The sequence below is a fragment of the Syngnathoides biaculeatus genome, chromosome 22 (assembly GCF_019802595.1).
Source record: "Syngnathoides biaculeatus isolate LvHL_M chromosome 22, ASM1980259v1, whole genome shotgun sequence".
NCBI classification, from domain to species: Eukaryota; Metazoa; Chordata; class Actinopteri; order Syngnathiformes; family Syngnathidae; genus Syngnathoides; species Syngnathoides biaculeatus.
The window spans coordinates 11,779,440-11,805,293 of record NC_084661.1 but is presented as its reverse complement, the minus strand read 5'-3'; the positions used below and the strand labels follow the sequence as shown (position 1 = coordinate 11,805,293).

Below are 25,854 nucleotides of genomic sequence, written 5' to 3'. Positions count from 1 at the left end.
CCAGCCATGGATTGATTCTTACTTTATTCACAATAATACAAAAAAAGTGGAAACAACACATTTCAGGGGACGTGTTAAAAAATGTTCAGCTTTTGCTCATCTGATCAAGTTAATGCCACAATGTCAGCTGATATGTTCAAGCTATGAAATACGTGAAATTTCTCATTTAAAAAATGTTATGTTCATGTTATTTTATAATTAGTATTGCGCTTATAAGTGAGGTTTAAAACTAAGAATTGATCCCACGAAATGACACCAGTGTGTATGTAGGAAAGTCTTTTCACCAATCATGTTTCATTTATCACAGTTTAGTGTGCGTGTGTGGCAGAAGGTTGAAATAGTGCAAACAAGCAAGCACCCCCCCCACAAAGTCACCAGTTTTCATAAAGAAAGTACACAAAAACACAAGACCGTGTACTGTGATCCTTTTGGCATTTTTGTAGTCCTTTGCAGGTCGACTGCACTCTGCCAGTTGTACGCTTTATTTTAGTGGCTTCACTATCTTCATGGAGATGTAGTTCTAGAAAAGGGGCGCGGGGGAAAAACGTCACGTACCAGCACGTGAAAAATCAAGCACAGAAGATAATTTAATCTTGGCTGGACCTGATGATGCAATGTTTATTAATCGCAGAAAGAGGAATTCATCCTTACCGGCAGCGAGTACAGCAAGATGGCGAGGAAGAGGAGCACAATGGTCAGAACGATGAGCCCGATGAAGAGACAGCGGAACCTTCGCCATACGATGAACTTCATGGTCTTGCACGGGTTGGTGAACCAAAAGAAGGACGTTTCTGGGCGCCTGTTGGTCACGGAGATCATGTATTATTTCATCAGAATAACCAAATTTGGGGGAATAAATGTCCACGTTGAAGAACAGAATATTTCTTGCTGGGGTCCTACTTGGGAAACTCCAGTTTCGGGTTCATGTTTGGTTCATCCCTGCCTTTTCCTGCTGGTTTTTCATCCACATCAGCTTCACTCACGATTTCCAAAGTCATCTCGACTTTGCCCTACGGACGGATGCACGACGACAGCTCAGAGGCCGGACAATGTCAAATATGTCATTTTTACATCATATTGCGCAATATTGTCCCTCCTCACCCCCAGCGCCTTGTGGCCATCCCGCTCAATAGAACAGGGCCACCAGCCCCTCACTGACTTCTGGGTAAACAGACACTTGGCAGGCTCGGGCTTGTGTGGCACGTCTGGATCCACGTTGTCCATCATGGACAGCGAACACTTCTCTGGTGTCTTTGCAGGGGGGATCAAGTTGTGCAAATAGAGCTCCAGCGTTCCTGGGACATTTTAAATTGGGGGGGGGGGGGGACAGTGCAGATCAAATAAAAATATATAGAACACTAATGTGAAAGCTGTGCTTTCTACCATCTAGTCGAATCACATTGTTATTAACATAGAATAAGGATACCATCCATCAATTCATTTTTCTTTGCTGCTTATCCTCACGAGGGTCGCGGGGAGGGGCTGGAGCCTATCCCAGCTGTCAACGGGTGGGAGGCGGGGTACACCCTGAACTGGTCGCCAGCCAATCGCAGGGCACATGGAGACAAGACAACAGCTGCACTCACAATCACACCTATGGACAATTTAGAGTGTCCAATTTATGTTGCATGTTTTTGGGATGAGGGAGTAAACCGGACTGCCTGGAGGAAACGCACGCAGGCACGGGGAGAACGTGCAAACTCCACGCAGGCAAGGTCGGGATCGAACCCAGGTCCTCAGAACTGTGGGGCCGACGCTTTACCAGCTGATCTACCTACCGTGCCGCCAGAATAAAGATACATTGTATCATTTTTGTGCAAATGTGTTTGACAAGCTTGTACACGTCTCACCGAGATAATCATCCAGTGAAAATTTGTCGTTGTCCCATATCTGGATAGTCAGTTTGGGTGGGATCCTGTACTCGGTTTTGTCCAGACTCCAAAAGTGCTCCTGTCGAAACAGACTGATTTAAACGGTTCAACAGGAAAGATCAAAGATAAAATGAGACATCATATTATAACAAGTGAGTAGTGGAAAAATATGGCTTCTGGTTGTATATTAAAAAAAAAAAAAAAAAAAGTCACACGTCAGCACTTTAACCCTCTTTTGTAATTTTATTAAATCTGATTCATTCAGAAAATGATACTCTGGACTTAAAATTTTCAATTATATTAAACTTGTTCCAACCCCTGCCCGGAAAGGGTTAATTAGCCCATAGCTAAGCGAGGGAGGAGTAATTGGTTTGTTTGGTATCTCAGTCCACAAGGTCTCGGTATCCATAAAAAAAAAAAAAACAAACAAACTCATTCATTACAAGATCTTTTGTAGATTCCCGGGGACCCCAGTGTGAGAATCACCGGTCTAAAGTCCCAAAGGTGACAGGCGGACAAGGACGAGGGGGGGGGTGGGCTCACCTTCTTGGAGACGAGGCAGAGCTGCTCTGCGGGAAGGTAGTCAAACTCAAAGACGAACCTCCAGTTGAAGTTGCCGTCTCCGTCCAGGGACCTGTAGTGGACGTCGGTCCGCTGCTTGTCCTCCTCCATTCCCGGCATCCAACTGCAGCAGATCAAATTCACATGATTCAAACGGAGCTTAAAAAAAAAAAAAGGTGCATTCAAGTGGTCCTACAAACAGTTGGCGTGTCGGCACCAAAAGCTCTTGCCGAGATGTGTGCAACAAGACGTGAGATTCACAAATTGTTTAGCTACTGAACAACAAGATCCTGCATAAACAAAACAGCCTGGCCTCAATTAATAAAAGATATTCCTCCAAGTTAAGTTTCACCTGGGTTAGGTTCCAGATTGGTTTGATTTTCTGATCTTGCAAAGAAAGTTCATCAAAGATAAAGCATAACAAAGTGATGAGTCATCTGTACCCTTTAACATAAATGTCGCTCATGTGCTCTCCGGTGACGCTCGTCTCATCCAGAGTCACGTCTGTCGTGTTCCAAATGATGACACGCAGAAAATACCTGTGGGAGAAAAAAAATAAAATAAAACCCAATTTCAGTATTGATAGCACAGCGACACGAAAGGAGGACATTTTCAGGCACTATTTACTTCTTGGGCTTGCGTGGGGTGATGTCAAAAGGGGGGCCGGGGGCGCCCATGCTTTTGGGGAAAACATCCACCCACATCTGAAGTCTTCCCTGTTCAGGGTCAGACCACTTAAATGGTGAATGTGCACATTGACACTGTCGGTGCATCTGTGGGAATCTGGACAAACCTGGGACAGATTGGGCTGAAAGCTGCTGTAAAGCGTCCTGCTCTCCACATGCTCGGGTACCAGTCCCTGCGTTCGCAGGACGTGCAGACACAGACGCTCCCAGGCTGGACCCAGGTGTTCGTCAACCTCCTTATTGTTCTCTGGGTGGGGAAACAAGTCAGTCACGGAGCATTCCGTGTTCAAGTTGCCTCGATCAATAAAGTTACACATAAAACATGTACCGTAATTCCCAGCCTACGGAGCGCAGCTGGTTATAAGCATCATTGCACAGAAAGAGTGTAACGCTGGCGCGGCGCTGGCGTTGAACTCTGGACCAGGGCTTACAACCAGGTGCGCTAACGCTAGCGCCACACTAACGCTGCACTAACGCTAGTGCTGCATCACCGCAGGGTTGAAAGCGTGTGCAGCTTGTAGGACCGAAATTACGGTATAAGAGAATCTAAACTTTAAAGTACTTTTTTTTTTTTTTTAAACAATTGGACCACAGCTCAATTTAATGAACGCACGCTCAAGCGATGAACTGACCAAACTGAGCGAGCGTGTATTCTTTTCCATTAAAAGTTAGTGAATTGCCGTTGTCCTCTGTCCTGGGTTTGGAAAAGCCTTTCAGGCGAGCGAGGTTCTCCAAGAGCTCGCACGGCTTCAGCTGGTCCCGCCACTGGTTGATTCCAGAACTGAACAGCCAAAACGAGAGCACACAGTCAGTTCAGTCGCCATTTTCATCCGAAATCACCCTGGTCAACTTGAGCTTTTACGTGAAGCCTTTGAATTACCCGCAGTCCGGTAAAACTACTACCGTAATTCCCGGCCTCACCCAGTACATTTGTAAAGGAAATACCATTTGGTACATACACAGGCCGCAGCCGTGTAAAAAACCGCAAGTGGCCACATTGAAACGAGATATTTACAAAGACGGTATACAGAGAGTTTAACGCTAGCGCCGCCGAGCTAACAGGGCCAGTTAAAACAAAAACATACTGAGACACAGCAGTAAACACACTAGCGCAGCGCTAACATGGCCGGACCAGTAAAAGTCACTTCCTCGGCACATATATTCCACCGGTCTCACTCTTACCTTTTCCGTTCGAGTGCCCCCTTGCGGCCATTTGAAAAAAAAAAAAAATAATAAAAATGCACAAATTAGCCTCATCGCTGCATAAACCTCTGGATTGAAAGCATGTGGAAAAAAAGTCGCGGCTTATGGGCCGGAAATTACGGTACTTTCTGAAGCGGGTCCTCAATTGAGCTTTAGCGGGTATGGAGTTCCAGTTTAGCTCTTCGGATACGCGTTCGAGTTAAGTGCACGGTGACCTTCGGGATACCCCGTGTATATTTTCGGTGCACGTTTGCCTTACGTGCAGTAGGTCTGCGGCAGGCCGCAGTAGGAGTTATAACGGGACAGGAAGCGGTTCTCCAGGTCGATCACGGTCTCCCCGACCTTCTCGTCCCGACTCAGGAGGTCGTAGTCGTAAACGGAGATTTTCAGGTCTTTGTCTTGCGGCAGGAAACAGGTCATCTCGAACATCCTGTGGCATAAAAATGAAAAGTTCTGCATTTATCCATGAAATGTATCATCTGGTTGAGAATTTCTCAGCTGGGATCGGCTACCTTCCAAACACGGGGTTGGTTGTGTTGGGGAGGTAATGGTCCCGGTCATCAATCGTGTTCTTTCCCAGGGATATTTTCATATATGGGTCACACTAAGGGAAACGGAGAAGCTCAAAACATTAATTGGACCTTGTTATTAAAAAAAAAAAAAAAAAAAAAAAGGGGGGGGGGGGGGACAATATTGCAGTGTCATCCTCACTCTGCCGTTATTGTCTTTAGGCTGGAGGTCGATGGCCTGGACCACATAAATCCTGACCAGACACTCCTGAGGTCCGCTATCCGGCAGCTCTCTGAACTGCCTCGGGGGAGGGGTGACCCCCGGGTCATCTGGCAGGGGGTACAGTTTAAACGAGCCCTGCGGGCGCAAAACCGCGAGGATTCGAAGACTTTCAGATCGGAAGTAATGAGCTATTGAGAAATGCGATTCGCCAACGTGACCTTGAACTCCCCGACGACGCTCGGGTCGTCGTCCCCGTCGTCGTTCTTGCCCCGCTGCAGTTTGAAAGTGCTGCAGAAGTCCGTCAGCCCTTTGAACTGTGCGACGTCTTCTAGTTCGCAGTCGTAGACCTGAGAAGGCAACGCTAATGCGATCAAAGACTGGGACCGTCTAAAACAGATAATCCACGTTTATAATTGCTTACAATGGTGTAACCGTGCCTCTATTACATCGTAATATTTTGTACCCAAAATATTAGAAACACCTGTCAAATCAACCCCGTGCGCTCGTAGGTGGGCCGCCATCTTACTTTGAGGGTGTCGTATCCTTTCTTGAGGTAAGGGCCGCACTTCTCGTGCTCGCCCACCGAAGCGTAGAATTTACTCCACCAATCCACCGTCTGCTTTTCCTACGGAATAGAATGCGCACAAGTTGTACTAAAAATCAATCGATACTCAGTTTGGGGGGGGGGGAATAAATACATAAAATAAATAATTCTATAGTTACCTTCTCTACGTGCTGTGGAGACACGCCGAACACAGGAAGCCAAAAAGAACAGAAATTAATAACTATAAATATTTGGGTAGAACACAAATTATTATTGAAGTGAAAGATTTGAGCTGCAATTTGAATGACTGACGGATCAGAGGCGTGCAAGGCCACTAGGAGGGGCTACAACAGTACATTTGTATCACCCCCCCCCCCCCCCCACCTCCACCCCCAACTTGCGGTAAATGTGCCAATCCTGCCATGACTTGAAACGGCAGCCGTTTTGAATTCAATTTTCTCACCGTGCTCCTGATACAAACGTCACGTGAAGCCCCCCTCCAGTGAAAAGCCGCATTAGTTTGGTGCGCTCGTTAGATGAAAGCTCAAATCAGTGAGCAAAAAGAACACACTTGAATAATCTTAAAGTTACTCTCCGCTCACGGCATTGTGACAGTTAGAGGGCTGTGGTTTATTAGTCCCCCCCCCCCCCCCCCCCCAGTGTCATTAGTGTCCACCTTTTGTGAGCGCGCGACAACGAGAAGTATCCATACATACAAAATAGGAGGCGGGGGGAGCCATTTTGTTGACAGCAGCTGTCATGCTGCACATGAACTGCAAGCCAGAGCGACACCACTTGTCAAATTTGACTGCCGCGGGTCAAATTGTGACACCTTCGGTCAGTTACAGTCGATCGCGTTATTAGAACGTCGCGGGGAAATATTCTTGACCGGGTATTGCCGACCTGAGATTCTAACAGTAGTCTAGTTTCGTCCATGTTGATGGAAACGTGTCTGGGAGGCGCCGCCGCCATGAGGGCCACTGCAAAAGTACACGAGAAGAACAATCACTCCACCGTCCCATTCAGCTCCGTCATTATGACAATAATCATTTTTCTATCCCTTACTTTTGGAAGCCATGGCTCCCTCGGCCGTGATCACGTACGGATCGCACCGGAACTGCTCCAGGGAGGTGATGGTGCACTGGCCCACCACCGGCTTTCTGCCAAACGGACGGTGGTCGATCACCTTCAGCACGATCGGAGGCGTGTACATCTCATCCTTCGGTAGAAGCTGGGAAAGTTGACGTGAAGACAAATATTACAACAAGTTGGTGCGTGCACAGTTTGTGGCAATGTCTCCTCAAACAGGTTTTATTCATTATTGCCAAACATGATGTGCAGAAGACATGTATGGCTATTCATCTTTTATTTGGCGTTCTCGGAGAACTTTAAATTGCCATTTTTTTTTTTTTAAGCAAGTCATTATCAGCTGCAGACCTGAAGTGACCAAGTTCCAAAAGAGTACCGTTGAATTGTGTCAGCTGACAGATTGCAGAGTGATGGATTTTGCAGGTGCTCTACTATTGATCCCTCCCCCAACATCATCTGATGTTTTTACGGATTATTAACAAATTGAAATGGTTGAACATAGCTTGACAACAAGTCCATTAATACTCGAGTTCTCCAGTTTACTGATGAAGGTCTGGATGTTTTTGTTTTTTTTTTTTTTTTTCAAGACAATAAGTCAATAAAGGTTGGGTATATTGGTGTAAGCCTGATTTGTTTAAAAAAAAAAATGTAATGCTTTGGTGTAGAAGGAACTGTTTAACCACAAAGGCAAATGCGTGGTTCACATCTATGAAACTGCTCAACAGTCAGATGAACATTTTATTTATTAATCAATCTTTATGACCTTTGAAAAGGCTCGGGAAGATGATGTAACCATTCATTTGTTTTTGTTGAGCATTAAAAGGTAGTGCGAACACAGAATGAGAGACTTTTGGACCATTTTAAACCTTGACGGAGTAATAAGTGCGGGGTTTTTTTTTTTTTTTGCATATAAAAGTAGTGATTGAACATTATTTTGGGGTCTGTTGATGTCGGTGCGGATAAGGTTGCTGATGCTGTATTTGGTAAGGTTGGTTTTCATTTCCTGATTCTGCCTGACAGTCACAATATGTAGCTTGTTGTATTTACATATTGACTAACCCTATTTTTTTTTTTTTTTTTTAGTAAATCATGCTGCACAATAATTCAACTGGTGACCACACAGTGATTTTACACTCAAATTTATAAGAGTGAAAAGACCTAAAAATCGGAGTCCTCATAAGAGAGTACATAAAGGCAAATGCATTGTTTTTATTTATTTATTTATTGTTAAATAATACTTCAGAGATTTAAGAATGGAAAAAAAATATGTACATAAATCCACATTTGGACAACTTGGAAGAAGTTCCCCTTTCAAGCTGCTGATCGGCTAAACTGACCTCAGGGACAAGGTGGGTTTTTGTTCGCGCCAGCGACTTCTGCAAATGCATTTTCACGTGAACTGTTTTTATTTCAGTAGGCCGCTGGCATGAGAGGAAAAACCCGCTTCACCAAATGCATTTCAACACTGACCACTTTGATGAAGAGGACCGAACTGGGGAAGTTGGGGCTCTTTTTCATGTTCCTGATGACTGCGGATTCCACCCTGTGCCCGCCGCACTCCACCACCAGGCTGGGGGAGGACACCGTGGCCAGCTGATAGGGCTTCATGTTCCTCAGACCCCAAGCTAGAATCTGCACACAGCAATTATTCAGACACCCCGCGAGACCTTGTGATCGAAGCGGTTCGATAAGCAAACGTGTAAAACGATTACCTCCACGGCAGTGAGCTGCACAATCGGTCGGATACCTTGCGGAACCATGTAAAGGTTCTCTGCCCTCTTTGGGGGCACCAGAGGAAGATCTGAATCTCCTGACTGTAGAGACAAAGCAGGGAACGTATGGCGCACACTTGCTTGGGTGGAAAAAAATATTCTTTAATCGTGTGGGATTCAAAAAGGAACTTTGACAAAACAAAGTCCAGATACATTTCTTGGGGTGCATACCTTGTCTTTGAGAATAAGTTCGGCAGCTACCAGTGCCTCCCCCTCCACGCGCCCCCTCTGCCTGATGGGATGCCAAAGCAGTTTGGGTGTCTGATCCATGCTGGGATTCAACTTCACCAAAGGAGCGCAAACGCAGCGACCTAACAGCTCGTCCTTGCCCTGGCCGGTGACAAACCTCGTCAGCGGGAGAACATTTTCTCAAACTGGATTTATCGAGCGACTCCCTCGGCGTAGCGTTACCACTTGGTCATGGTCGTAGAATTCCATGACAACATCCGGGGGATTTCGCGCAAGGGCCTGCGGGTCCCCGTAAATTTCCACGCGATTAAAAATCAGCGTTTGGTCCCAGGTTGGGTTTAACGTTGCGCGCAGCTTTTCTGTCGTTTTACTGAGATGGAGGAAGGAGATGTGGGCGTAGGGATCTGTTGAGCAAACAAACAAACAACAAAAAAAAAAAACAGACCTTTTTTGGTATTTTGGCCAAATGCGAGAATCACTTTCACCACAAGGGGGCATCATACCAGAAAAACTGTCTTTGTCCATTGATGTCATGTTTCTTGCTTGGTAGACATATACACGTAGGTGATACATACATGACCCTGGAAAGAGGAACATCATCATTCATTCATGTTCTGGGCCGTCATCTCAATTTATATCTATACATAATCACCATCACTCACTGTCTAAGGAGCAAGACACTGTGGGCGTGTTGGCGCCAAACATCTTGGTTACGTCGCCCTTGGAGCTTTCTTTCTCCTCTGTATCAACACCCTGGAAAGTAAATCAACATACAATACAAAGACACCCGAGGGAAATGGCGCGGTTAACACTTAATACACGAGTAAATATTTAATACTTGAACAGGTTCATGATTTCATACACTAGCTTCTTCCTTGATATAACAACGATGGACATGTATTATCTGTGTAAAGGCTGTAGATACAACGCCCGAGTTGAAGTTTAGAACCTGAATGCAACTGATGATTTCCACCCACCAGTGCACCCTCCAGTTTGAAGATGGCCGACGCGCCCAAGCGGTCTTCCGGCGCCATCTTTCTCCTCCAGCGCCTCCGACGAAACGCGTCCGACGAACGCTCCTTCCTGTGGAACTTCCGGCCCATCAGTGACGAGAATTCCCAGCCCTCCGGATCTCCCTGGTCCCGCCTCTGTGCACAAAGCGGCGTGTTACCTAAATATTCCTAAACCCTGAAATTTAAAAAAAAAAAAAAAAAAAAAATCAGGACGCTGACGACCTCCATGGCGGCACCCGCAGGAAGCGCAGCTCGCTTGCGAGGTCGAACCAGCCGTCGCCTACGGTGGACGTGGTACACCTTCTCTGCCGGCACCCAGGACCGAGGCTTGTCATCCGGTGGAATGGTCAGTCCATATTCCCATCCTGTGGAAAACATGTTTTTACCCCTTTAAGCTTCTCATCCGGGTCAAGCAAAAACGCTTTCAGAAGCAACTGATGACCTCAATTCTGAATTAAATCAAAATTATCTGGTTAATATGTATTTTATTTTAAGTTAATCATGTTGATTGTGAACCATTCCAGATCACGTATACGTTTTGTACAGTATTTTCATAATTGCTATCTGACAGCAGTGGTACGAAGACAGATGAAATCATAAATCTCTGGTGAAGGGCCAAGTACCAAATTCAGTCACATTTGAAAAATGTACGGGTGTGGTCAGTCATGTTCGCAGATAAAGTTGTGATTAGGGATGGCCTTAAAATAACTTCCTGGATTAACATAACTGTAAGTTAAAAATAAAACATATACATCCCAGGACTGCCGAGAATAGGAGGCCAGCTTCCTAGAACGCACCTTTATGTGCATGCGCTTGACGTATTGGCCACACCTTAATCAAGCGACGAGGCGGATGATAGCCTAACGTCTTTTTTTGGGCGGGGGCACGCTGTCCCACTGCCTCGCGATCGACGCAATGAGCACCCCTGGTGTGACTGAATTTCCTTCGACATGGCTCACGATGTTGATGGCTTTCGACGTAAATGCGCTCGCGGTACGTGAAGCAGCTCTGAACATGCGCTTTTGGCCTAACTTCCACACATGCTCAGCGCAGTTAACTTGCATTTCCTGTTTCCGGGTGAATACCGGTTGTTTTGGAGCAGCCTCGTTTAGTTCACGTCTATGAAACAAACATGTAAATTAACGTCAAGACTACACAAAAGAGACTTCTCTCAATATCCAATTTTTTCTACTCGTAACCCATTTTACCCGTGTGATTTTTCGTGCCTGACAGTGGAGATTTGCAAGCACGGAGGTGTGAGTGACTGCAAATGTACGTCCCGTCACTGGGTTAGTGTACTGAGAGCACCTTGATCATCCACAGCTCTGTTGATGTCAACCGTCCACTCATCCTCCCACGTCCAACCCGGAGGACAATCGAACTCTCCTGGATTTCGGCTTTTCTCTCCATTCTGTGCAACAAGTTACGAACAAGAACAAAAACATTTTTTTAAAAAATCTTTATGGTGTGCGCTTTTGTGCATGTGCTCTTACCACATCAGTGAAAGGCTCGGAGGCGGCCTTCCACTCGCCGCCAGGGAAGCGGGTCTCATTTTGGAAGACCTCATCCATGAATTCCGTGTGTCCTGCGTCCGCCTCCGTCAAGAGACTTAGAGACAAAAAGTCACCGAAACGAAACCATATAAGAACACCGTGGAGCTTTGCCAAGTCTATCTTAAATGATGTAGAAAGGTCTGCATGCCCTGAAAGAGAAAGACTAGTTCCATGGGGAGTGACCAAACTATTTATCATGAGAATATAAACATGTAAATATGTTCAGTTCTAATCAGTTTCAACTTGGAAGGCTATTTGCACTAAGCAGCACAGCTTCGATAATGGCAATACACATTTTAAAAATAAGTTGAGGCACAGGGGTTAAATGTAATCCTTTCCAGTCTCCGGTATTTTCCCAATAAATCAAGTCTGTGGCACGAGAGGAATGCAAACAAGAGCGGCTGACTCACTTCCTCAGCACAGTCAAGAAAATGTGTTTTATATTTATATATAGTATAACAACCCTGAACCAATTCATAATAAGCAGTGTAAATTTTTCTAGGTTTTAGGGAGGACAAAGAGCAACTGGCCAAGCGGTCTGTAGTTCCCACTTACGCTTTCTCCGGGTCTATGAACCAGTCCGACTCCCACTCCCACCCTCTCGGGGGCATGAAGTACTCCTTTTTCAGCTTGAGGTTGCCAGTCACGTCAGAGAACTTGTGGCGGCCCACCAGTCCCGTGGTTCCCCACTTTCCAAACATGCTGGCTTGGTTTTCGTACTGCAAAAGCCAAGGACAACGCAGCTCAGTTCCTGACTTGTTTCGGGCCTCAAAATAAAAACAAAGTGAGTGAACGAACCAGCTCTGCGAACACGCTGAACGTCCCCTCTGAAAAGGAGTTGAACTTCTTTTCATGTGCAGACAAACCCAGCCACATGTTGACTCTGATCTGAACGGGCACCTTCAAGCCTTTGTTTTTGTCCATCGGGTACTGAGAGGAGCGTGACACCCTGGTTAGATTGGATGGGCGAGGACGGACACGGCAAAGCTTCTCTAGTTTTCCGAACGCACCTTTAAAAAGATCGTACGGGTTTTGCCGCAGTGTTGGCCGCAGGCCTGCTCGCTGTATGTGGAGTAGAGGATTTGGTGAGCGGGTATGCGGCTGTAGGCCACCCTGGTCTCCCCGCGGAGCATCCAAATGATTACGTCGGGCATGCTGTTCTGGGGCTGAAAGCACAAAAACCATTTTAGCACAGTTCCTGATAAATGACAGATATGGAGGTTTAATCTTACGATTGACTGGCTGCGTTTTCACCTCTTCCGCAAGAATCGAGAGTTTTTCCGACCAGGACTCGATGTCGGCCAGCGTGTCGGGGATGCCTTGGGCCTCCGCTCGCATGCGTCTGGCCGCCTGCGTGATGCTCTTCAGGCCACTGTCGCGCAGCTTCTTCAGCTGGATGTCCAGGGATGTCAGGTTGGAGCGGCCCTCCAGCTCCGGTGTTGGGAAACTGGTGAGAGGAGACAACGCGAGAGACTAAGTTCTAACGGAACCAAATCAGAAACTTCCTTTGATAGACTTGCTAAATCTAATGCGATACAATAAAGAGCTGTAAGATTACTTACTTTTCCAAGTCTTCGATAAGCTGAGTCAGCAACTTCACCCAGACTTCGGACAGTTGTTTGTCGGGTGCTTTAGCCAAGACAGCAGTTCTAAAGTCCTCAAGGTTGGATTGCTGTAGCAAAGAATAAAATCGCTGTGTGAGCACTCATCACACGCTGTGGCATTTAAATATTTGATTTTCGAGTAAAATGGAGCATTACCAAGCGGTGATAGATATAAAGGATAATATTGATAGTGTCCATGCGGTGGCTAATGTCCTCCCAGAATGATGTGACCACGACGACCGGCTTGGTGCCCGCCCACGGCAGGTAATAGTAGTGGTTACCTTCCGACATAACGTGACGTTTTAAAAGAATTCAATTTTTAAAAATGCCCCAGTCAGAAATAATCCAAATTGTGGCTCGCTCACCATCAAACACGGCGCAGCTGTACTGAGTGGTGGAGGCCAGCGGTTTGCAGGTGGTGTCGAGCTTGTTGCCATAGTTACCGATGCTGACCTCAAACTGGATCGGCTCCCCTGGTTCTTGTATCATGGAGGCACTGTGGAAGACTGCACAAAGACAGAACTTCCTTCTCCTCTGGTACTTCTGATGTAGGAGAGGAAAAGGGGAAAACGGCAAAAAGAAGTTGTGCAACCAGACCTCTGGAAAATCTCACATTTCTTTTTACTCACTTTTAGATGATTAATATTACCTGTACCACCAAGATGTCGTCGCTAGGGATGCTGTCTACTGCTTTGTCAACTTTGCCCTCGAGTTTTGTGGACATTTCGACCAGGACCCTGCCCCTGTAGGCCACTCCTTCACCCTGATCAAAAAAAATATCGTAATGGATATGAAGATTTCAATTGAAACAAAGTATGTATTCCTTATTACTCCCCCCCCCCCCCAATGAATATTGATATTCACCTACTCTTGAAGTGCACTAAAACAGGGCATTTTGCCTTCAATGGTTGCACAAAACTGCGCATTTGTGACCGTTACCTTTCCCAAATTCAGGTCTTCGTAAGGGTCAGGCAGTCCAGTGAACTCTCTGGGGCTGCCGTAGAGGTTGATGAAGCAAGGACCAAAGGCCGGTAGGAAACCAACCTCTGACTCTCCGGTTTCAGCTGCATGCAGATTTAAAAAAAAAATAATAATAATAAATTACTACTTGTACTTTACCATGCAGAATGAAAAGCTTGTATGTTAGTATGCAGAGAAGCTCTTGATCAGGCAGTGGCGTTGGAGGACGTTCAGGGAAAAAAAAAAAATTAAAAAAAAAAAAAAAATTGAAAAATTGAAAAATGAAATCATTTTTAACACACGAGCACACAGCTATGCGACAAACAGCATTTGAGTTACAGTGGACCCCCGTTCATCGCATGTTACAGTCCCGCTTGCTATAGGTGAAAAGCTACAATTTAGAGATACATTTTTGTTCAAATAGATTTTCCCTTGGCAGCACGGTGGATCAGATGGAAAGCGTTGGCCTCACAGTTCTGAGGTCCCGGGTTCAATCCGGGACCCACCTGTGTGGAGTTTGCATGTTCTCCCTGTGCCTGCGTGGGTTTTTTTCTGGGCACTTCGGTTTTCCTCCCATATTCCAAAAACATGCAACAATATTTGGACACTCCAAATGTGCCCCTCGGTATGATTGCGAGTGCGGCTGTTTGTTTGGATGTGCCCTGCGATTGGCTGGCAACTAGTTCAGGGTGTACCCCGCCTCCGTCCTGTCGACAGCCGGGAAAGGCTCCAGCACTCCTCGCAACCCTCGTGAGGATAAGCCGCTAAGGAAATGGATGGATAGTTTCTGCCCCCTCCCAGAGACTGAAATATTTTAATTAAAATGAATTTTTAAACTCAAATGTTTTTGAACCATAATTTGCAATGAATATTAAAAAAATACTGTACACAGTATAGCGTTTTTGGATATACATTTAAGAGGCAGAGTCGGGTGGGGTGGGATGTGACGTCTGCGTGAGTGTTTCTGCGAGAGCTGTGGCTGACAGCAGCTCCATTAGTGTGCCAGGTTTGTTTAACGCTTCAATTGTTCAAAAAAATGGCTCAAAAGTAAAACTCAAAAGCAGCGACTTCCATATGCTCCACAGATAAAAATCTGGATTACGGCGGGGGGTTGCGGGCCATGAGCCGCGATGTACCGGGGAACACTGCAAGCTTATCAAAAGCGCACATGCAACAGAGCAAAAGGGGAGCACAAGTGAACCTTCAAATGATGACATTTCCGCATTTCCTGCATGTTCCTCTATTCCAGGAAAAAGACAATTAAGGCACCATTTAGAAGTCAGTAGAGAACATGAATACTTCAGGCATTTTTCCTTCAGTGTTATCGTGACTATCATAAATCGACTCTGCTGTAAAATCATTGGGCGTACCTTCTATTTCACCCCCAGAGGAGGCTATTTTGGCCAGGTTGAGGTAGGTGGTGCCAACAGCATCGTTCCCGGTCACGCGATCCCTGCGGTCGCACATAACTCGCATTCATTAACCTCACAGCTCAGCGCTCACATTCAGGCGGCAAGACAAAACTCGCACAAAAACACGACGCACAAATCCCACGTTGTAGTACGATCCTGTGCTTTATGTCAACTGCGCTTAGCATCCACATTATTAAACATGCTGCTTCTCTATATCGAAACTGAGCGTTGTCTTTTTAACAAAGGTTCATTTTGTGATAGTGAAAATAATCTCTTATTGACGCGTGAACCCTTTCACCAGCAAGTTAAAGTTTTTCAACACTTCCTCTTGCACCCATTTCCCTCCTGGCTAACTGGACCTGCCCAATCAGACGTATTGTTCGCTCAGGAATACGCGGTGATGAAAGTTAGACGGTGCCAACAGGATGACAGTTTGTTATTGTTGGGGGGGGGAGTCCTGCACAGTCTGACTCACAAGCCACAGAATTCTCATAAATCTGGTGATGGAGCGCACCCGTACACTCTAAAGCTGACCACATCGCAGAACTATTGCTTGCGACACCTTGTCAGTAGTAGAAAATAGCCAAAGTTCTCAACGGTGTACGCGCAGAACTTGTTCATCCAAGACTCACCAATCAAAGACTGTCAGTTTGACACGCTCGCACATGGACGGGAACTGCGACAAAAGGAGAACACCTCAAATACACTTTTATACTTTGGTGTACAATGACGGCTATTTGGAAACATTTCATCACCTTCACTTGGAGATTCAACACTTGGTTCCACTCTGGGTTCGCGTTCCTCTCGATGATCTGAGTACGGAGCTGCTTGGACAAAACGAGGCATTAATATCCCATTTATAAAACATGCTTCTTTCTGCCCAAGAGCTGAATGACGAGGAACCTTTTTGCCAGCGAAACGAGCCTCTATGAACGGATCCACCAGGTTCTTCTTATTTTCATTCCCCCCGAAAACCTCCTTGAGTGACTGGATGAAGGCGTCATCCACTAAGAGAGAGAGAGAGAATCAACTTGTGCGGACCGGGCATCAGATCCGATACTGTACTGCGCGGTGTCTTACTTTGCGGGACATCTTCTGCCCTGAAAATCTTGAGCGATAACGTGGCCCAACGGAGTGTGACACCAGCTGGAAGCAGCAGGTTGCTTTCAATGTCATCTTGGTCGTCATTCGATTCCCTCTTCTCCGACTGTGAGGATGAGGAGCAACATTGATTGAGACGAGGAAGAGGAGATGTTCTACAAACATAGAACAAGCTCTTCCTCGCTTCCTTACTGGCTGCTCATCACCGATCCCCACCACGAACAGGCTGACTTTCAGGTAGCCTTTTGCCCCAGAGCTGGAGTCGTCCGGATCGCTCAGCAGCAGCCACTTCCTCATGACGCAGTGGCCTACGGTAGAAGAAGCACCATAAATACACAAAATCACGCAATATCGTCTGAGCGGACAGGCTTTGAAAATGTTATACCTTACGCAAAGCCCATTCTTCAAATACGAGCTAATAACTATTTGCAGACTTGAAAATAACTCATTGCAAAGGACATTTTAATACCGTAATTCCCAGCCTACAGAGCACACCTGGTTAGAAGCCTCACCCAGTACATTTTGTAAAGGAAATACCATTTGGTACGTACGCCGCAGCTGTGTAAATGCTGCAAGTGCCCAGATTGAAATGAGATATTTACAAAGAAAGACAGTACACAGAGAGAGTTTAACGCTAGCGCGGCGCTGACAGGACCGGTGTGACGGTCTGAGCGCTAAAAGGTCTTCAGGTTAATGCGCATGCACGTAGAAATCTTTTGAATTTTTCTACATTCGTGTCACTCTGTGTGTTCATTTTCGCATGCATGTCTCACAAAGCTGAACACAGCGAATGAAAGAATACAGAAACAAATGCAAAGGTATTGTTTGTTATTTATCAACTGGAAAGCACGTTCTAGGATTGAACAAGAATTAACAGAGGATTGTTCGGGCTCAGTCATTAAGGCACATTTGGGAGAGTGAAAGTAAATGTCATATCACACGAACCCATATCTGAACAATCCTGTGTTGATTCTTGGTCAATGGTGGAAGGTGCTTTCCAGTTGATAAATAAACAATACCTTCGCATTTGTTTCTGAATTCTTTCATTTGCTGTGTTGTGCTGCTACCGGTAAAAATCACTGAGACACGCCAGTAACACAGCAGCAACACGCTAGCACATTTCTAACGTTAGCACAGCACTAATATGGCAGGCAAAAGTCACTTCCTCGGCACACATATTCCGGTCTCTTTCCTTTTCCGCTCGAGAGCCTCCTTGCGGCCGTTTAAAAAAAAAAAAAAAAAATTCACAAATTAGCCGCATCACCGCATAAAAGGCACCATTGAAAGCGTGTGAAAAAAAGTTGCGGCTTGTAGGCCCGAAATTACGGTACATTTTTCATCTATATGTATAGGGGAAAACCGTATGATATAGCACAGCTTTAGGCAATTTCACACTACAACAATAAACTTCCTCAATATCTGTCGTATGACAGCTACAATTACATACACAAAACATGCACAAGCGCACATAATTAAGTAGCTGATGCGTTTTGACTTTTTAGAACAAAACCAAAGCCTCGGCAGATGGAGACGTCACACGCTTACCTGGCTCATCGTACACATAGCCGACGTCAAGCTACGTGGGAAAAATTAAAAAAATTAGAGGCGAGGGAGACCGACTGACTAACAAATACACTTCAAACAATTTCGACAGGTATGTACCTTAAATTCTCCCATCAGACTGTCAGCCCGAAGTGAGTAGGAATTATAAACCTGCGGGGAGCATGAAAACACACTTGACAAGTCATTAAAAATAAATAAATAACTTGCCTCAAAAATAAATACCATTCAAAATTCTACCTGTACTAGGATAGTGCTCATTTCGATCTACTTGCCCGAAAATTGATGTTCTGTTCAAACAGGTCTGATGGAAGCATGTGGACATTATAGAAAAACATCTGTTCCAACAGAAATTAATGTTCAATACTTCAAACCGCTCAAGGCGAAGAGCAAAAACGGAAAATTTGGAGTACCTCGTCAAAGAAGGGGTTGTTTCCCCGCTTAATCCTTGTCCTGTGGGTCTGCCCGCACACCTGAACTTTGACCACCGGCTTGATGTTGTTGCCCGGCAACTGACGGGCCTCGACGAGGCGGATTCGGATCTGAAAGACGACAAGTGGACTTCAATCATCCAGGAACAAATTAAGAGTATGACGCTGTGGAAGGATAATTAGTTCTGAGTCAATCAATCGATCAAGGAACTTATTTTACGGTACAAAAAAAAAAAAAAAAAAATCATACGGCACAACAACAACAAAAAAAGTTTAAAAAAAAAATAATCATCTCATTGGATTCAACTGAACCAGAATAGGCCCAGTGCTAGACGGATTTTATAACAAAATATCTTTTATATATATATATATATATAAAAACAGTTCCACCTACCTGGAAGTCCTGCGGTTTGTTGACAAGCCGGTGCCGGTTCCGTGACCTCGCGACTCGCCGGCGGAGGCTGCCGGAGAGACCGGGAGTCGAGGGGACCGTCGCGGAACCGCCCGGAGCCCCGTCAGGTGCCGTCTCGTCGCCTTGTTCTCCACCGCCTGAATAGTTTCAAGTAAAGACTGTCAGAGTTGAGGTCCTAAAATCCCAATACAGAGTAGCGGAACATACCAGAATCCACAGTAGAATCACCATCTTGGGATTCGTCGGCATTCGGGTTAGCGTTGGGTGGAGGATCATAGCCAATGATGAGGTTCACGGTCCCCTGCAAGGAAATGACCAACAAAGTTTTTTTATGTTCCAAAAAAATTGCCAAAGTAAATCTCTTATTGCAAAATATACTTACACCAATACTGCGGCCAGTCTCGTCAACTAGAGGCACATTTTTCGACGGCAGCGATCTAAGTTGACCAGAGGCGAGCTCTCTCAAAGGAATTCTTGTTGACCCGATGAATCTGCCAGAAAAAAAAAAACAAAAAAAAAATATTAAGAAACAGAACCGTAGCTTCAGTTTTCTGTGACACCGCTGCACTGATTTCCTGTGCAAAGTCGAGTCCACCACGTTGCCAGAGGGGCCGAGCCGACATTTGAGTGAGCTGTACGGCCCCCGTAGTCGTAGAGGGCTGGCGTGTGTGCGCTCAAAAGACGTCATAGCCACCTCAAAAGGGGCACAAAGGTGGTCCCCACCCAGAGCTAACAAGGCCCGGCCTGCTGAGGCAAACAAATGCAACCTGGGAGCTGGCAAAACTCAAACAGAAGCCAAACAAAGCGGCGACTAAACAACATTTACGATATTTGAATAGGCAACTACATGAAGTATTTGCCTAATGGGGCTTAATACTCTAAGAGTCATGAGAGATAATGATGCAATTAAAGTTGACAGTCTTGGAAGGAGGTTTTTTTTTTTTTGCTATAGATTTGATGTAACCCCTTCCCTTGGGGTGTGGGGTTGGGTCTGGTGGCAACGGGCGGAACGGTGGATCAGCTGGTAAATCGTCCGCCTCACAGTTCTGAGGATGCTGGTTCGATCCCGGCCCAGCCCGTGTGGAGTTTGCATGCATTTTCTCCGGGCCCTCCGGTTACCTCCCACACCCCAAAAACATGCAACATTAATTGGACATTCTAAATTGTCCCTAGGTGTGATTGTGACTGTTTATCTCAATGTGCCCTGCGATTGGCTGGCGACCAGTTCAGGGTGTACCCCGCCTCCTGCCCATTGACAGCTGGGATAGGCTCCAGCATTCCCCGCGACCCTTGTGAGGATAAGCGGCAGAGAAAATGGATAGTGTGAGAACTGAAAATTAAATCTGGTGAAGCAAAAGCGCGTCAGAGAATATTAGACTGCAGAATAAAGTTATGAATACCTTCCTGTGTTGCCAATAAATCACGACCCAACAGCTCATTTATGCGCACGCAGGCACACACACCAAAAAATAGATTACAAATTTATCATTTCGAAATAAGAGTACTAGATGTGTTGAATAATGCAAACTACACCACCCTGAAAAATGTTTTAAATCCTAAAAGTGATAAATGAGCACCAATAGCACAGCACTAAATGATTGCTCCCAAAAGAAATATTACTGTTAATTGCTAACAGTTGCTGCAATTCTACGAAGAAACCTTCGCAGTGCATGTTAGCATTGATTCAATTAAAACATTGTCAAAATCATAAAAGTCACAAATTAAAAAAGAAAAGATACAATCTTGCATTCTCTGAGTGATGCTGACAGATGCACGTTTCACACTGTGGCCGAACATACAGCTGGATGAGAACCTCTTATCGGGCGGATAGTGTTGTGGTTTTGGCAGGACTTTGCGTCCTTCATCAAGGGGGTTGAAGACTTGCGTCGGTGACTCTGCAACTTTGGTATGTTTTCTCAAATGCGAGAGTGTCCGACAATATTTATGCCTTGCTCCGGCGGGTTCTCACTTAGCGGAGGGGCCTGCACCAAGGATTCAGGTGAGCCTTCCATGGAATGTCCATTTCAGACGTTTCTCAGCCCAAAAAAAATAAAAAAATACCAACAACGTTCCCTCTAAGCTGCGCATTTGCGCACAATCTCCACATCTCCGCTCTTAAAGGGGTACACTCATAATTACAAACACGGGCCCACCACCAGTGCTTTAGTGAGCAACACTGTCTGGGCAACGTAGAGCAAAGAGTTAGACATGCTGCTTGTGTTTACTCTCGATAATAATGGTAAAAGTAATGGTTAAAAAAAAAATGCTCTTGCTTTAATGAGTGTCAGAGTTTGTGAATAATAGAAGAAAAAGTGGTGAAACTAGACCAGATTTTCTCTTTTTTTGAGTAAAAAGGTCTGGTCTGAATCCAAAGTAGAAAGTGCAGGATGAGACGGGTGTATAATGTTAAAATTCCACCTTGGCACAGCCGGATCGAGGATGAAAGCACAGATGATACAATGCCCAAAAAGCTAATTCTGAATTTTAAATATAGGACGCAACATAACATTAACCTTAAAGATCATTCAGCTTTCAACATGCATTGCGAAAGATATTCTGTAAGCAAATATTCAGTTTTACACCAAGAAAAAAAGACAGGGATATCAAAAAAAAAAAAAAAAAAGTTGGAATTTTCAAATTTATAATTCATAGTTGGCTTGGTTAGGTCTGCAATGTATTTTTTTGTTTGTTGACTTTCAGTGTAACTTTGCAAAAAACACAAAATCGTTCTTAAAATTATTCTGACGGGAATGTAATCTGAATCTTTTAATGAGCCGTGTAACTTCAATGGATGATACTGATTGACCACAGTGCATACGTCTGATGTTGCTCACAGTGGCCAAAGGGGGCGCTCATGGGCTTAGTGTCTTTGCTCAGACACGTCAAAAATTAGAGGGAACAATGAATACCGTGTCCTTTAATATTCATCTTCCCTTCCATCTGCTTTGGGACCTTACAATGAAGGACTGTTTATTAAATAGCCGATAAGTAATGACACTAGTCTGATGATCTTGAGGTGAACCACTGCGGAACCTTTTTCAAACACACCATAAAAAAAATCAATTACTACTAGTGAACAACTAACATTGACCCAGATTTGGTTTTTGGATGGTTTTTTTTTGCGTGGAAATTTCCCCACAGAACTGGTCCAAATATCTTCATGTCATGGATGGAGGGATTCCAGGGGTGCGGTGGGGGTGGGGGTTGGGAGTGACGGGCTTATGGGGTCAAAATCCTGATTGAGTCATTTTGTTGTCAGTTACGGGTCGGGAGAACACAAGTACTAAAAGTCCAAAAGTCCCTTCTCTTTTCACACAATCATTAAAACGAACTTACTGTGTTCACTCGAGCGTACAAAAGTTGAGTCTCAAAGGCAAAAAGAGGCAGGCACACATTTTGGATAAATGTTACCATCATCAAAATCATTTATCCATTCTTCAGAAATATTTTATCGGTCCAAACAGTGACCTTAACCTGTTCAGGTCATCAGTGAAGGAATCCGTTAATCAGATGATTAAATCATGCCAGTGCTGCTGCGTCTAATTATGGACAATCGAATCAGTCCAGGGGCTACGGCGGGTGCGCGCCCTCCCCTTTCGGGTTGCCATAACAAATGTTGAAATGTGGAGCGCAAAAAAAAAAAAAAACACATTGTGGAAAACTACTCAAGGAGAAGGGGGAAGCCCTGCGCCTCCATCTTTTGGGGGTGGGTCAGACGGCACAGTGGAAAACATTGCTCAACGTGGACTCATTTGCGGGCGACAGACGTTTGGAAAAAGCTCCTCCCTGTGCTGGGACTGTCACATGCAAAGAGGGGGGAGGGGGGGGGGTGGAATTTAGGATTATGCAAAGAAACAACGAAAAGATGAGAAATGCGTTCATGAAGTCGAGAACTGCACGGCAGTAATTAGCAAGCCAGAGGACGCATTCTTTGCGGCTGGTCCGAATGAGTCCCATATGGGATTCTTCGTTTTACTCTTTTGCCTCGCGCGGCGTTTAACATGCTCGTGCGAACTATTGCTGAGACATGACACAACTAGAATCCTGCCCCGTCCTCACCGGCAAGAGCACAAACAATTCATCAGTCTGTCGTTGCCCAATCAGAATGTGACGTCCCACGGCAAGTCTCGGCACGGCAAGAGCGGGCAGTGAGGGGGCAAAGGCAGCCGGGGAACCATTATTTTCCAGCTTATCAGGGCTTCAAAAGTCTTAAAAAGAATTTGCGGGTTTTGTCACTCACTCAACTGACTTAAATTGACAAATGACAAATTATTTTTGGAGGCAAATCATTGATCATAATGACATCCTCTTTACGCAAAGCCAGGGAGGCCACATCTCTGGGGTGGGGTGGGCTGTGTGTGTGTGTGTGTGTGGGGGGGGGGGGGTGTTCATGCGCCACTTACTTATCTTTCCCAAATGTCTCAGAGTCCTTCACAATCACGTCAACATGGGAGTTGGGTTCTAGAGCGGCTCCGTTCAGGTTAAACTCAAGGAGCTGCGGGGGGGGGTCAAAAAAACAATGAATCAAGCATGAACTCCAACAAACATTTTGGGTCATCACTCAGGTGACACTTTATTTTAAATATAACCATAAAATAGAGAGTGTGAGACCTCCATCGTACACTCCGTTAATACATTTATAGCAAATTACCCCATTTTTTTTTAAAACATAAATTAAAAGGAAATCTGCTAGCATTATGCTCCCATCTTAACCCACCTCAATAGTGCCACTAATATGCGGCAATCATAGATATAATTTGCAGACAACAACAATAAAACAGTACCACATGAGTCATCCATCCATTTTCTTTGCCGCTTATCCTCACGAAGGTTGCGAGACGCCACAGGCCACCCCACCCGACTCTGCCTCTTAAATGTATATTCAAAAACGCGATACTATGCACAGTATTTTTTCATATACATTGCAAATTATGTTTCAAATGGTGTGCTCAAAAACGTTTCAGTTTAAAAAGTTCTTTTAATTCAAATATTTCATTCTCTGGGAAGGGGCAAAAAACAACCATCCATCCATTGTCAACGCCGCTTATCCTCACAAGAGTCGCGGGGAATGCTGGAGCCTATCCCAGCTGTCAACGGTCAGGAGGCAGGGTAAACCCTAAACTGGTCGCCGGCCAATCGCAGGGCACATGGAGACAAACAGGTGCGCTCACAATAACACCTAGGGGCAATTTAGAATGTCCAATTAATGTTGGATGTTTTTGGGATGTGGGAGGAAACCAGAGTGCCCAGAAAAAACCCACGCAGGCACGGGGAGAACATGCAAACGCCACACAGGCGGGGCTGGGATCAAACCCGGGTCCTCAAAACTGTGAGGCCAATGCTTTACCCACTCAATATGTCTACAGTTTGCAGAGCGCTACCAACGTTTTGCTCGGACCAACCAGAGGACAGGAATAAAGCGCTGACGTTATCATGGGCACGCAGTCGGGATTTGAATTTGAAATCCGATGCCATAAAGAAACTGTCGTCGCTGATACGGTCCAGGTTCCTCCGACTACGGATTCTGAAGGACTGACATGACAACACAGCTGGTTGCACATTTACCTCATTCCACACAGGATTCAGTTCGTTGTCAATCGCGTGCGTTTTCTTCTTTTCATCTGGAAAAGGAGAGATTGAATGATCGCCAGTGAAGCCAGCCAGAAGTGAACGACAAAAAAAAAAAACGCAGAAAGAAAGCAGCGATGATATTTCCCCAGAAGCAACGTTAAATATGCATTTTTTGCTTATCATTCGGGATGCAACAGGGGAGCTCCAATTATTGCCTTATAAGGGGACACAAAAGAAGAGAGGAGAAGCAGCCACACCTGCAGGATATAACCTACTGCTGACACATTTGTAGTGATTGGAGCCATTTTGCAAAACCCAAACCCCCCCCCCCCCCACACACACACACACACACATTTTTCCCCCTTTGAAATCCAACTAGGAATGTTATGATATATAGGGACAATTTGCTGCAGTTGGTTCTTTAATGAGAATTATTATTTGGGGAGATTTTTTTTTTCGTTAGTTGAATTGAAATACAATATACACAGAACAACATATCACAGGAGTGACGGGTAAATGGTGACAAAAATCATCCATTATTTAATCTTAGCTTAAATGCTGCACTTTTTACTAAGTTTTAAGTTTTATGAAAACAAACAAACCGGGGGGGGGGAAAAAAAAGCATTATTCATACCTCTAAAGACCACTGTGGTGATTGGATCAGGACTTCCAACTTTCTTTTTGGGCAGACCTGAAGCTGACTCGACCAAAACCCGTAACATGATGATCCAGGTGGGGAAGCGACAAAAATAATAATATATATATATTTTTTAAAGTTAGTTACTGAGTGATATGGTCAACCCAGAAGATAAATAACCAAACACTGGCATCCTCACAGACGCGTCCGGGACGCAGACCCAAAAAGTTTATTTCCAAGCGTTACCGTCGGGAAGTGGAAATGTGGGCGGAGCTCGGCCGTGTACTTATCCTGAGTGGGGACGCAGCTGCCGCCCGTCCTGAAAACTGAATTCAACCGGAAACTGAAATCGAAACTAGGGGAAAAAACGCTTCAAACCTTCAATCGGTCGTTGATTTGGAAAAGGCTACTTTGTCCACGACTCGACGAAAATTGCACCCCTTCATTTTTCTCCCCCCCCCGTTTCGTCAAGTATATTTTGTCTCCATCTAGTGGCCGTAATGAGCTATACAACAACCGACTCAAGGGTGCTGCACTAATTAAATCTTTCTGTTCCACATAAAAGAATAAAAAAAAAAAAAACACACATAAAAGGTGTATGCAACCAAATTTCACGTATAATCACCTTCCATTGTCGTTTTAGCAGCAGTTCACATCCACCAGAGGCCTGTTATTGGCGCCCACGTTTGCCCCCAAGAAGACAATTAGAATTAATATACACCTGCTTCCGGTTGGACGGTCACGTGACAACCCTCCTGCTTACGTTTTAGCTTTTTCCTCATTTTTTTGTAAATGTTACTAATAATTATACACACCCGAGGACAGTAAATGACTCGGAAAAAATATTCTGTTGCTTGAAAAATACGATAACTCATATAGTTCCAAAAATATGTGTGTGATATCATTGTTGTCGTTTATTTGGCTACAAACATTACCAATCAGCAGCAGCAGCA

General features: G+C 45.1%; 1 protein-coding gene across 4 annotated transcripts; it reads right to left on the bottom strand.

Annotated features, from left to right (window-relative positions):
• Positions 1–7: 7 nt before the first annotated feature.
• On the bottom strand, positions 8–25,854 carry LOC133495951 (myoferlin-like). Of its 4 annotated transcripts, XM_061811035.1 has the most exons (56): positions 25,837–25,854; positions 25,527–25,568; positions 24,259–24,314; positions 23,097–23,188; positions 19,076–19,184; positions 18,901–18,994; positions 18,676–18,830; positions 18,264–18,392; positions 18,126–18,188; positions 17,953–18,003; positions 17,836–17,866; positions 16,483–16,598; positions 16,270–16,396; positions 16,093–16,196; positions 15,945–16,013; positions 15,822–15,865; positions 15,148–15,230; positions 14,979–15,017; positions 13,757–13,881; positions 13,467–13,580; positions 13,183–13,360; positions 12,974–13,098; positions 12,776–12,885; positions 12,468–12,660; positions 12,224–12,379; positions 12,012–12,143; positions 11,769–11,932; positions 11,154–11,268; positions 10,969–11,071; positions 9,883–10,025; positions 9,625–9,795; positions 9,310–9,400; positions 9,151–9,228; positions 8,870–9,051; positions 8,630–8,788; positions 8,399–8,500; positions 8,157–8,318; positions 6,663–6,828; positions 6,501–6,577; positions 6,314–6,370; positions 5,777–5,788; positions 5,580–5,678; positions 5,272–5,400; positions 5,033–5,188; positions 4,834–4,925; positions 4,581–4,751; positions 3,751–3,899; positions 3,226–3,365; positions 3,060–3,148; positions 2,876–2,971; positions 2,415–2,556; positions 1,851–1,950; positions 1,102–1,295; positions 901–1,010; positions 652–799; positions 8–520 (listed from the first exon to the last, which is right to left on the bottom strand). In XM_061811035.1, exons 2-56 carry the CDS (start codon positions 25,531–25,533, stop codon positions 482–484), a joined length of 6,138 nt encoding a protein of 2,045 aa, XP_061667019.1. In that variant the 5' UTR covers positions 25,534–25,568; positions 25,837–25,854; the 3' UTR covers positions 8–481. The 4 variants fall into 4 exon arrangements, with proteins under 4 accessions (XP_061667019.1, XP_061667016.1, XP_061667018.1 ...); XM_061811032.1 differs by lacking the exons at positions 25,527–25,568; positions 25,837–25,854 and adding an exon at positions 24,899–25,312; XM_061811034.1 differs by lacking the exons at positions 6,314–6,370; positions 25,527–25,568; positions 25,837–25,854 and adding an exon at positions 24,899–25,311.